The sequence below is a fragment of the Staurois parvus genome, unplaced genomic scaffold (genome assembly GCF_062004578.1).
Source record: "Staurois parvus isolate SC_StPar_1 unplaced genomic scaffold, SC_StPar_1.0 ptg002140l, whole genome shotgun sequence".
Lineage (NCBI taxonomy): Eukaryota > Metazoa > Chordata > Amphibia > Anura > Ranidae > Staurois > Staurois parvus.
In genome coordinates, this window is record NW_028319936.1 from 4,926,909 (window position 1) to 4,939,899 (window position 12,991).

The 12,991-nt window shown below is 41.9% G+C and overlaps 1 protein-coding gene across 11 annotated transcripts in view; it reads right to left on the reverse strand.

The window, feature by feature from the left end:
* KDM6A (lysine demethylase 6A) overlaps positions 1-12,991 on the reverse strand; it is a 212,446-nt gene that overhangs the window by 42,186 nt on the left and 157,269 nt on the right. For all 11 annotated transcript variants that reach the window (XM_089665149.1, XM_089665148.1, XM_089665146.1 and 8 more), the window contains 5 exons: positions 7,900-8,029; positions 4,492-4,597; positions 4,185-4,390; positions 3,444-3,508; positions 1,593-1,667 (listed from right to left, as the gene is read on the reverse strand). In XM_089665149.1, coding sequence (XP_089521275.1) covers positions 1,593-1,667; positions 3,444-3,508; positions 4,185-4,390; positions 4,492-4,597; positions 7,900-8,029 — 582 coding nt within the window. The remainder of the gene's footprint in view (positions 1-1,592; positions 1,668-3,443; positions 3,509-4,184; positions 4,391-4,491; positions 4,598-7,899; positions 8,030-12,991) is intronic.

Genomic DNA, 12,991 nt, shown 5'->3' on the forward strand with positions numbered 1-12,991 from the left:
AAACCATTAAAGGTATCATCTCTGCCTTTCTTGACCTTACAGTATCCACTGCCTCCCAACTGGTCAATAAGGCCACCCATGAAAAGGACCAAAATGTAGTTTTGGGAGCCGGTACCAAGCAAACCTTATGTAGGGCAAAGCAACAGGCTCTCTTTGATCCCCCTTTGCTAGGAGTACATACTTCCCCCTTCCCTCTATTCCCTTGCTGCTCCATTTAGCAGCAAGGGGAAAAACCACAGGTACACTTTAAGTAAATATTAGCTCAACTGTACATATCTTTGCATATTCTTAACATTTTAACAATAGGATTTCACTGGTTTGTTTTCCTCATTTTGAAATATCCAGGTCAGTGACAGGTCTCTGCTGGATTTCTAGAGCCTCTGTATAAATCTCCTTAATCACCTATCAATTCTACAATTGCTCCCACTTGAATGACTTGTTTGCATAAGCGTATCTACTTCTTTAACATTTTTTTCTTCTTGTTCGCACTCTGTCACCTTATGCATCTTTTTTTTTACTTTCTTCTCTTCTTTATATAACTGCTCAAACAGTAGTCATTTCAGTTGATCTACTGTACACTGCATATGTGAATGCTCACGAATGCCATTTACCTCTGAAAGTTGGCCTCAGCAAAGAAAAACATAAAAAATAATTTATGTATTAATTTAATAAACTCAATAAAGGTATAAAAGTATTGTAAAATGTAATTAGAATAGGTAATAAAATTTCCCTTGATAACTGCTCTTGTAATTCTCTGCATGGCAGGACTCTAGTGTATACAGATGCTTTCCGGGGTTTGGCTTTAAAGCTTTTCTCCTAGTCCAGCCATGAGAACTGTCCCTATGTGTTCTGTTTGCCAGAACTGGCATCCTTTGCGTCGCCTTTTCTGGGTTTCTGGCCTCCCTCCCCTGCCACTTATTAGCCAATTCTGATCAAACTTCTGTGCATATGGGCAATCATTACATTGGCCTTGTCACTGGAAATAAGGCAGAGCGCACACTCCACTGAAGGCAATATGAACTATTAAAATTGCTAGGCGAGATGGGAAAGGGGTTTTTTTTTAGCATAAAAAAGAAGTTAAAAACAAAAGATTAAAAAAAAATCACATCCTAGCAATTTTCCTTACGGTTAACTAAAGTTCAGCTTTAGGCCAGATTACCTCTGAGGCACTATTCTAACTTCTAAGAATTTGTCAGGACAAGGAAAGCCTTGTACTTGCTTTGCTAGCAAGTAAGTCACTGACCCAAAACATGAACATATTTTTCAGGCGTTTAGGACCCAATAAGCACATGCTTGTTTCAGGTCAGAAACTTGCCATGTAAATAAAGATGACAGCATGCACCTTCAAAAAACAGTCTGCAACGGGAGCGCCCATATCTTAGAAAAGGTCCTGAAGGATAAGGTTGACAGCCTCAGAGTTTGTGCCTTAAAAGAAAAAGTCAGCAATGAAAAGCTTCCTTATTTCTTTCATGGCAGGTTCCTAGTCCTAACAGTTTTTATTTTTTATTGCAAAAAACAGTAATGACAAAAAACAAAACCTGCTCAAAATGTAATACTTAAACAGCACAAAATATACATTTAAACATACATACTTTCTTTCATCAGACAAGTCAATGTTGGTCCCAAATTTAATGGTTTTGAAAGGGCCTCTTCTCTTTCTACCAGAGCTAAGAAAAGAAAGGAGACTGTATTAATGAAAGCAAATTCAGAATAGTTAAAAGTCCAAGTTTAGATTAAAAAAACAAAACAAAAAATCAGCACAAGGGACAGTACTTGCATTCAATAAGAAGTGTCTCTGGGGCTGCTGTTGTAATTGAAATCCGAAGTCCTTTACCCCCCATGCCTTCCCCCTTAGCTGTGATCTTCCAGTGCTGTGGGGTGAATAGAGCTGAGGACCTGTCATAGGTATTCAGTCAAGAGTACAAATGCCTCTCCCTTCCACCCCCACTCATATAAGCTGTACTATCGCTTCCATCAGTGAAAAGTGCTTTATGAATGGAGGATGGACAGATGAATGCAAGGTCTGCCCTCACCATTCATAGAATGTTTTTCATTGCTGATGATTTTGTATTTATTTATTTTTTTACTAAACATAGGCTTTATTGTAGCCTGCATGCTGTATAACAGTCCAAGCAAATACATAACGGAGGACTAAAAAACAAAAAACTTTAAAACTTCTTTCTGTTCTGCTTTATGATATACTAAAAGATATGGTGAGTATATGATTACAATGTGGGGAAGAGGATATATATTTTAATTGATCAATACTTCAGATCAAATATTTTTATTATTAAGAATGACCTGAACCTATCCTAGTACACACATTATTATGCTGGCAATCAACCATTAAAGTGTCAATAAACCCACATTATTAAAAACTATCAAATGCTGTATCACATGTTGGTCATACTCACTATGCGATTCATTTTATGCATTCTGCAAAACACCTGACTGATCCTGCGGTTCAATATCTCCTCCTGTCAATATCCCTAATGCAACTGGGAATTTTGCAGTACAATATTGGCAGCTAGTGTACATGCTCTGTTTTCAGTGTATTTTCTACCCTGAACATTTCCTCCCTATCACATCTGAGCAGCTTATGTGACTATAGAATCACACATGTGGGCGTATATACTCTGGTAAATGACAGCCCACTCCCTCCTCCTCCATACCAACTAGCCAGCTAAACACAATGGGGGTGGGGTATGACATCTTGATTGATGGAGATTTCACCTTCCTGTTATTCTAAGACATAGGCTGGAGGGGCATGGCACCAGCCTGAGACTGGCAGAAATCCACCCACACCAGGTTATTGCCAAAAAATAAAATTTTGTTTAGAAAATATTTGTATAACAATTTAAAAAAGTTTATTGATATTAAATATTTATTTTTACTTTATATTGCAAAGGTTTTTGTTTTTTTTTTACTTTGAACATGTGACCAGCAGCAGAGGACTAGAAGGTCCTCCTGCCACTATTTCCCTACAGACAGGCTGGGAAAGAGCTGGGTCATGAGATAGCTGTTTATCGGTTAGGAATCAAGGTACTTCGTTTTTTTGTTATTAAGATAATTACAGTGCCATCATCCACATACAGAAAGAGAAGGGATAATGCAAATTAAAGTGTGTGTTTAGTATCACTTTACTTAAATTCACATTTATGAAGTCACTGCCATTACTTTTTAAGTTCTGACAACATGGAGCCCAATTTGTGTTGATTATGATGTAACAAATGTTTTAACAATAGCTAACAGAAGATCTCAAATGTTGGTAAATGGTCTGACACAGAAATGAAGACACAAAATGTCTTAAAAAATCTCCATTTAACTGCCCTAACAGGGCAGACTAAAGGCTCAACAAAATTAAACTCTGCAAGATCAGAAGAATATCACTGAACAGCAAAAGGATACCTTTAATTAGGACACCCATATAAATTTCTACTCACTTGTCTGAGGATGTGGATTCACTGTCTGAGTGATCTCTGTGGTGGCTTTTTTTCTCATTCTCCTCCTTGAGAAAGCATACAAATACAAAACATTTACTTAATTGTACAAACATGTTTTCAAAGTTGTGAATAGGACATTTAATTCCAAATTTAATCTCTGTGTCAGACGTGTATTATAAATCATATATTGCATATGTGTCACATTTTGACTAAACACAAAAAACCCATAGGCCAGCCCAGGAAAACGTTCTACGATTTGCAATAGGATCCCTGCAGAACCAGATTGTGGGTTCTTTGGGTGTTGGGGGTGATCCGTGAGGGTAGGGTAGGCTGGGTGGGACTCCTGGGCGGGTTGGCACGGGGAGGTGTGTTTGGGAGGGTGTAGGAGATGGATGGGATACCTGCACTGATCTATGTAATGTTTTCACTGTTACATCCGGAATAAATATATGCTATTTATAAGCCTTGAGGTGCTCTATCCTTTTGTGGGGGGCTTTCTTTGTAGTGTTTGGATGCACCTCCCCCCTGTTATGTATATTGGGGGTTTTGGCATAAGCAGATATACCACTCCCAGGACAGGCTTTTGGGGCGTTTTTTTTTTTTTTTTTAAATAAAGTAACAGTGCTGTATCGCAAAAAATGGCCTGGTCAGGAAGGTGGGTAATTCCTCTGGAGGGCAAGTGGTTAAGAACTAGACTCTGTTTCTCTAAACAAATCCAAAAGCAAGAAAAGTGTTACTAACTCTTAATGACTCCTGGAATGAAGCAGCTTGGTACTGTGCATATTTTGCAATGGTAGTATGTGAGTGACTACTCTCACAACGCCAAATTTTCTTTGTTCCAGTGGGGTCCCAGTTTTCGTCTGAAGGCTGTAATAATTGCGTCCTCACTTCAACAATATGCTCTGTATTTGCTTCAACCAGTGTTTTAGTAGAGAATAATCCAAGATCTATCAATACAAGTGGAAACCATTTTAACTACAGATATTAAAAAGAAAACAATGATTAACAAATTGCCTTTCAACGTGCTTACATGACAAGACAAACAAACCTAGTTTAAGTGCTCCAGCAAGGCCACGGATAACAGTGACAGGATTGTTTGGATTTGTGCAGAACTGATGCAGAGGTGGGAAGAAAGCATCTCGCTTATTCTCCAACTGTAAGAAACACATAAAACATAAAATAAAACTGACAACCTACCTAGGGCATCCATAGATGAGGTTCAGACCCAAAATTAAGGCAAACACAATATGGTTTTTAGGAGCTTCTGAGATGCTCTGACTCACAGTTTCTTTTAATTGCCTTTCACATGCTCAAGAAGTTGGGTTCTTTTATATGAATATCTTGTTCAACCCACCTTTTTCTGGTAGTAACAACAATGCAATCACATTTTATGGTGCCGTTCCATGCACCAAATGCTGTCTAACAAACCCAAGTGGCAGACAGGTTAACAACTTGTAGATGTAGATGCACAAGCTCAAAATTTGTCCTGCATTTGCACCTGTGTTTAGACATGGGTGTTGCTGAGCACATGCATGCATATCATTACTACAGGGGGATCATGATGTTGTTTTAAAGCGGAGTTCCACCCAAAAGGGGAAGTTCTGCTTTAAAGATGGGTCCCTCCCTCCCCATTAAGGATTGGCACCTTTGGGGAGCGGGAAGGGGGGGGGGGGGGGATAATGGGTACCGAATTTGACAGGTATCCGCTCCGATCGTCTAGGCGATCAGAAACGGAAGTTGTCCTCCTACCCTTCCTCCCCGAAGTCTTGTGGGACATGTGACAGGTTTCAGAAGACGACGAGGCCATTCAGGAAGCGCAGCGCTACTTGCGCATGCGCAGTGGGCACCCGGCTGTGAAGCCGCAAGCTGTCACAGCCGGGTGCACACACTGAAGATGCCGGCACCTGGAATACAAGATGGCCGGTGAAACGGGTTTGCGATGGGGGCAATGCGGGATCGTGGGACAGGCGAGTGGCTGTTTTTTTTTTAGTCAGCAGCTACAGATCTTGTAGCTGCTGACATTTTTTTTTTTTACAGAGTGAGTGGAACTCCGCTTTAAGATCCTGATACATCTTAGCACAGGAGCAGGAAATCCATTTAGGGGATTGTAGACTGTAGGGAGGTTACACTGAAGTATCAATTTAGCCATTATGTTTCATTGTTCTAGTAGTGGATGGATTTACACCATGCTGAGCACATCTAATTAAATGCGAGTGAGAAAAAATAAAAATACATTATACTTTGTACTTAAATTAGTGGGACAATGACTAATATGTTAAGGCTCAAAGCCAGTATGAAAGCTGGAACAAATCTTGGCCAGTGCAGCAGGGACAGGCTGAAATTCGGTCCATTTATGGGCACGCTAGTTGTATGGTGCAGGACAGTGGCTAAATGGTTAGAACTTCCGCCTGGCAGTACTAGGGTCATTGGTTTGAACTCCAACCAAGGAACCACCTGCCTAGAGTTTGCATGTTCTTCCTGTGCCTGCGTGGGTTTCCTCGCACACTCCAAAGACATGCTGGTAGGTTAATTGGTTCCTGTCTAAATTTGCCCTAGTATGAACATGCATGAAGATTAGATTATACGCTCCTTCAGGGTTAGGGACTGATATGAATGTACATTCTATATATACAGGCCTTAAAATTTCCACTCGCCTGCTCGCATTTCGCGAGTGGAAATAACATGGGGGCGAGGGCCAGATCAATCAAACAGCCGATGGATATGGAGCGGGGTGCCGGCACCAGAGGCGGAATAAGCTTTCAGGCATTAATTACTCACACACTACCCAAGGGCCCAGAGTCCTTAGGAGGTCCTATGACAGGCTCCTGAAAGGATGGGGAGGGGCAGCAGGGTGGATTGTGCAAGCGTTCTAAGAGTCCAGTCCGGTGAGAGAAGAGAGTGACTGACAGAGCCCAAGGAGGAGGAGAATCCACAGACTGGTGAGAACTCCGCATGTAACAGTGGGAGGAAAGGGGAGAACTGTCTGTGACCGGAGTGCTTAGAAACAGAGTGCGGCAGGCTGAGAGAGCCAGAGGGGAGACGTGTACGCGTGTGTGTGTGTGTGTGTGTGTCTGTGTATGCGTGCGTGTTTGTGTGTGTGTGGGGTGGGGGCTCTGTATTCACTTTATGTAGTAGGGGGCCCTGTGTGTGTTCTGTATTGTATGTATTGTACCATAATGGAGACCATGTGTTCTAAGAGGGGGGTTGTGTGCTCATTATAACCTCAAATAATGGGGGGGATGGTGCCATAACTGAGTAGCATAAATACCAATCACCCCCCTTTTTTGCCCCTTCCTCCCCCCCTCTTTTTCTCTAACCCCGTCTCTCACCCTCCTTTCTTTTTTTTTTTAAAGAAGGTAGAGGACATGGCTATGGGGGGTGAAGGAGGGTATATATTTAATTCTGTAACTGTATTCGGCATAAAACATTTAAAAGTGTCATTTAATGAGAACTTACGAGGGCATGTTTAGGGGAGGGATTAGGGGCATAGCAGGGTAGCGGTTGGGTGGGGCAACTGGTGGTGAGTAACTCTTAAGGCCTGCTAGTAGCTCAGGACTTGAAATTTTAAGCCCTGATATATATATATATATATATATATATATATATATATATATATATATATATATATATATATATATATATATATATATATATATAGCACTGCATAAATTGACAGAGCTATAAGTACATGTATTAAATAAATACTGTAGTTGATCCATTGATCGACTTCAGCACAACCAGACTGTCAGATTTTTTTTTTTTGCATGTGATCACTGCCGGTGGCTATAGCTAGCAGCAGTGAACATTGTGTTCTATCATCATTGAAAGCTCTCTGCTGCAGAACACAATAGCGCTGCGGGAGAGATTCCCATGGTGGGAGGAAAGAAAATTGCATCATCTATTGGCTACTTAAGTGTTACCACATAAAGCCATGTGACAGTTTCACAATGAGCTGGTATTTGTCAAGGACTTAGAAAGCAACAAAAACAAACAATTATACCTTCACCACTACAAATCAATTCTTTTACAAGTGCTTTTAAACATAGATCCCAGGAACACCAATCAGAAAAGTCGACAAATTGTGCCTTGACCCATTATCCAAAGCAAGTGAAACAGACGCATCTCCTTTGATATCTTTGTCTTCATCTGTTCTAGCACCAACAATTTCAGGTTTGCTGTTACAGTGTACCTTTATCATCACCTTAGCTGAAAGAGGGGTTGTTACTAATTTTGCTTACCCAGAAGTTTGAAGTTATTCCAGGTACTGCACTGTCACTCTCTACTGAGGAGCAACAAGCATTTGGAAGAAAAGGTGCTTTGTGGCCCTGTATAGTACCTTCCAGGGGACAGCACCCTTAGCTTACATCTGGTGCACATCACTTGCTTAGTATTTGAAACCAATACAGTCCATAAGCCAATGGTGTTACTTCACATTTAAGCATATTTCCATACTCACATAAATGCTAGGTGTGGGTGGATTTAATTTATCTGTTGGTAACGGTGGATAAGGAGGCGGAGGTGGTCTTGGTGGGGGGCACTTGTCCAGTAAAATGCTACTGTTTGATAGACCATTCTTGCCAAGATTCCTAGACAAAATAAAAACATGCACAACATAATTAAACATGCGCTACACTGTGTGAAGGCTGTAAAGCAGCTTTTATCTACCAATATCTATGGGATGACTAGATAAATTCCAAAAATGCTTAAACTCACTTTCACTGATCTGCTTATCTATCCTATCCAATCTTTCCTCCATGCTATGCTCAGTGAGATCAACTTACAAGGTCACATGGTACAACAAAAAATGCCTGTATGTAAATTGTTAGGGTTACCCTATATTGAAGGATCAGTGGAAAAACCTAAAAATGAAAGGAAATCTATGGTCACAGCATACATGCTCATTTTATAACATCAGCATTGTAATACAAAAGTTCTATTGACAATCCAATAGAAGCTTACTTGGGAAAATCTCCTTTCATGTAGTGAGTGCTGCCTATTTGCTGGTCAACTTTTTCCACAACTTTCCGGATTCCTGGCATGCTTTGCAGCTTTTCCTCTGCTATTTACTTTGAATTTCTGAGGACTGCAAATCTCATGGCATCTTGCTGCCTGTAAGCAGTGATTATTGTACTGACCCTGCCTCCTTGACCTCTTGCTGCCAGCCGCACGCATATTGGCGGCCCCCTCGGTAGGTGGCCTTTAATGGCGAGTGGCTGCATATCTGCGTCTATATGTAAACAGCACAGTAACTGAACTGACAAAGATCCTGATGCATACTTGTGATTGGGAGATTTCGATCATGTGACTGCTGTGACAGCCAATCACAGCGGTCACATGATCGGAATGCCTACCTCCACCACCTGGCATTATGATCTATTTAAAGGGCCTGGACGGCAGCAGAGGGAAGGAGTTAAACCTTTCTCAGCACCTCTAAAAGCAGACTATGCAAAATGTGTGACACAGCAGTGACTACTCACAGGACATAATGAATAGGTGTGAGGAAGTAAATTTGTGAGGTTCTTCAGATTGCTAGGAGTATGGTAGAAATAGCAAATACAAAGTAGAAATTTATAGGATTTTGAAATGTGGACCATTGCTATGCGCTTAACCACTTCCATACAGGGCACTTTTACCCCCTTCCTGCCCAGGCCAATTTTCAGGTTTCAGTGCTCTCACATTTTGAATGACAATTGCGCGGTCATGCAACACTGTACCCAAACTAAAATTTTATCATTTTCTTCACACAACTAGACCTTTCTTTTAGCGGTATTTAATCACCACCGGGGTTTTTATTTTTTGCTAAATTAACAAAAAAAGACCAAACATTTTGAAAAAAAAAAACAAAACATGTTTTTCTTTATTTCTGTTATAAAAGTTTGCAAATAAATAATTGTTCTTCATAAATTTAGGCCAAAATGTATTCTACTACATGCCTTTGGTGCAAATAACCCAAATTAGTATTATTAAAAAAATAGACAGTCCGACATATTTCATAACAGGCATGACGAGTTTTTTGAAGTTGCAATTTTTTTGTCAGAATTTTTCGGAAATGAATAAAAAAAATGATTTTCACTATTTTTTTTTTTTTTTTTTTACAGACTGTCACCAGTTCAGTACAGCACCGTCAATAACTGGCATGGCGGTGATCAGGGACACTGAACGGTGACAGTAGGAAAAAAAAAAAATATATTTTTAAAACTATTTTTTTTTTATTTATTAATTTTTTTTTCATATTTCACTATGACCAAAGTAGTATAATGTTACCATAGTAATATTTTACTACTTTGGGGAAGTGGTAAGTTTTTTTTTTACACAATTTGCTTATAGCAAAGAATTACTTTGCTATAAGCGAGCATTTACCTAAATGACCGATTCATGCAGGGTTTTTTTTTTTTTTGTGCTTAGCTGTGATTTGGCCACAGCTAATCACATGGCACAGCTGGGCTGTGATTGGCCCGGCTTGTGCATGTGATCTCTGTGACCATTCACAGCTAGACACACTTGTATACAATGGATGGCATGAAAGGAACCAATCCATTGTATACAACTGTAATATGACCTGCTGTGATTGGTCACAGCAGGTCACAAGGTACTGGCAACGGGGCCGGCACACAGATCTGTCATCGGCCGTGTCCGAGGTACACGGCCGGTGACAGGATGGGCGGCTCTGCTGGCAGGCGCACTGAGCATGCCTGAAAGGACGCCATATGGCGTCCACCCGGAGGGACGAGGTGCTCGCCCGGCCGCCATCTGGCCATAGGCCGGGCGGGAAACGGTTAAGATATAAGGCACTCACTGACTGAGAATTTTATTATACGAATAACTGGGAGGGAACAGGATCCCTTTTTGAAGGTACTACAGTGAATGAGAAACAGGGAAACAATGGCTGGTGTTGCCCTCTAAGGCAGGGGTCCTCAAACTTTTTAAACGGGCCAGTTCATGGACCTTCACAATGTTGGGGGGCTGGACTATAGTTTGAAAAATGAACAAATTCCTATGCACATATCTTATTTGTAGTGCAAAAAAAAATACAATATTTAAAATGCACTGTACACCAACGCACTTGACACTGCCATGTACTGTAAACTAATGCCCTTGACACTGCACACCAACGCACTTGACACCGCCATGCACTGTACACCAACGCACTTGACACCGCCATGCACTGTGCACTGCACACCAACGCACTTGACACCGCCATGCACTGTGCACTGCACACCAATGCACTTGACACCGCCATGCACTGTGCACTAATGCACATGACACCGCAATGCGCTGTACGCTGATACACTGGACACCGCTGTACGCTGATACACTGGACACCGCAATGCGCTGTACGCTGATACACTGGACACCGCAATGCGCTGTACGCTGATACACTGGACACCGCAATGCGCTGTACGCTGATACACTGGACACCGCAATGCGCTGTACGCTGATACACTGGACACCGCAATGCGCTGTACGCTGATACACTGGACACCGCAATGCGCTGTACGCTGATACACTGGACACCGCAATGCGCTGTACGCTGATACACTGGACACCGCAATGCGCTGTACGCTGATACACTGGACACCGCAATGCGCTGTACGCTGATACACTGGACACCGCAATGCGCTGTACGCTGATACACTGGACACAGCAATGCGCTGTACGCTGATACACTGGACACAGCAATGCGCTGTACACTGATACACTGGACACAGCAATGCGCTGTACGCTGATACACTGGACACAGCAATGCGCTGTACGCTGATACACTGGACACCGCAATGCGCTGTACGCTGATACACTGGACACCGCAATGAGCTGTACGCTGATACACTGGACACCGCAATGCGCTGTACACTGATACACTGGACACCGCAATGCGCTGTACACTGATACACTGGACACTGTACACTGCAATGCGCTGTACACTGATACACTGGACACTGTACACTGCAATGCGCTGTACACTGATACACTGGACACTGTACATTGCAATGCGCTGTACACTGATACACTGGACACCGCAATGCACTGTGCTCTGATACACTGGACACTGCAATGCACTGTACACTGACACACTGGACACCGCAATGCACTGTCCTTTCCAGTTGCTCCTCTGGCTGCAGCAGGTGAAATCTGGGGCTTACAGGCTGCAGTTCGCTGGGTCCTCTCAGCTGAGGATCTAGCCAGCAGCCTAGCTGTTGGCTGGCTTGCGCCTCCCCCCCATTTATTTTTTTCCGGCTGGCTGGACAAATGTCTTTGGCTGGCCGTATCTGGCCCGCAGACCATAGTTATAGGACCCCCGCGCTAAGGTAAGTGGAGCAAAGTTGTCACTTTTAAAAAAGGTAGAATTCCATCTTTTCTACCTCTTTAAATTGTTTTGCTGACCTAAACAAACTAGTTCCATTACATGATGATGCGGCCACATTCAGTGCTGTAACATACTTGTTGTAGCATCAGCTACATAGAGTAAGCAGTTAAAGAGTCGGGCTGGAAAAGCCATGTGTTTTTATCAATTAATACCAGGCTTCCTCTGATTGGCCTGTAATCTTTTCATGCATGAAAAGATTAGTTTCTTTTTGCTGAAATATATAGGAGCTACAAAAGGTGGGTAGCTGCTGATGCATTGGGTTTTCAAGCACTATATAAATTTTCATAGGTGCAACTTAGCACATCTGGAGGAATTGTTTTGATTGTCACAGTTTTTGTGGAGTGATCTTTTTTATTTTTAGCAGCTCGCAAGCTTTATACATTTTTTTCCTTCAGATTGGCTGAGGTAGGGATGCAGATGGATGATTCAAGGCTTCTCTCCTGAATGGCAGAGAAGCACTCATTCTGACTATGGCAGTATATGGAAGTTGCCCAGACTGGTGTGGGAACACAGAGCCACTTACTGTACGCAGTGATGCTGTAAAACTGATCTCCAACTTTTAGCAAAGTTTCAATAGTTAATTTGGACCAAAACTATTACCTTCACTAACAGGGGCAGCCGCTGTGTGCTCTATATAAACTGTATGTAGCCTCAGATGCATACAGTATACTGCGCTGTATTCCAGCTGCGGGATACAAAATTCCTATCCCACTCCTGGAACAAAATTGAGCTGGGCTGAGTAGTGCTCAGCCTTTCACAAGGAGCTGCGTTTTCTATGAACTAATGCAAAGCTTCATCTGATTGACCAAGTCTGACTTTGATGTCATCTGCCACATCTCCAGCCAGGTGGAGGAAGCTTTGTATTTATTCATAGAATAGAAAGTTCCCTGTGAAAAGACTGAGTGCACTAAGCTCAACTTGATTTTGTCCCATGAGTAGAATGGGAAGTTCCCATTCCACTGCTAGAACACAGTGCTGTATGTAGCCACAGCTACATACAGTTTATACAGCGCTTCTAGATGCTGCTACTGTTAGCGAGGGTAATAGTTTATTTGGACCAGCTTGGTTAAAAACTATACTTCACTAAAGGCTGAAGATCGGCATTAAAATTTCAGAAAATCAGAAAGTGCTACTCAGAACCACATCATGAGCCAAAAAAAAAAAAAGAAAAAAGGCGTCAAAA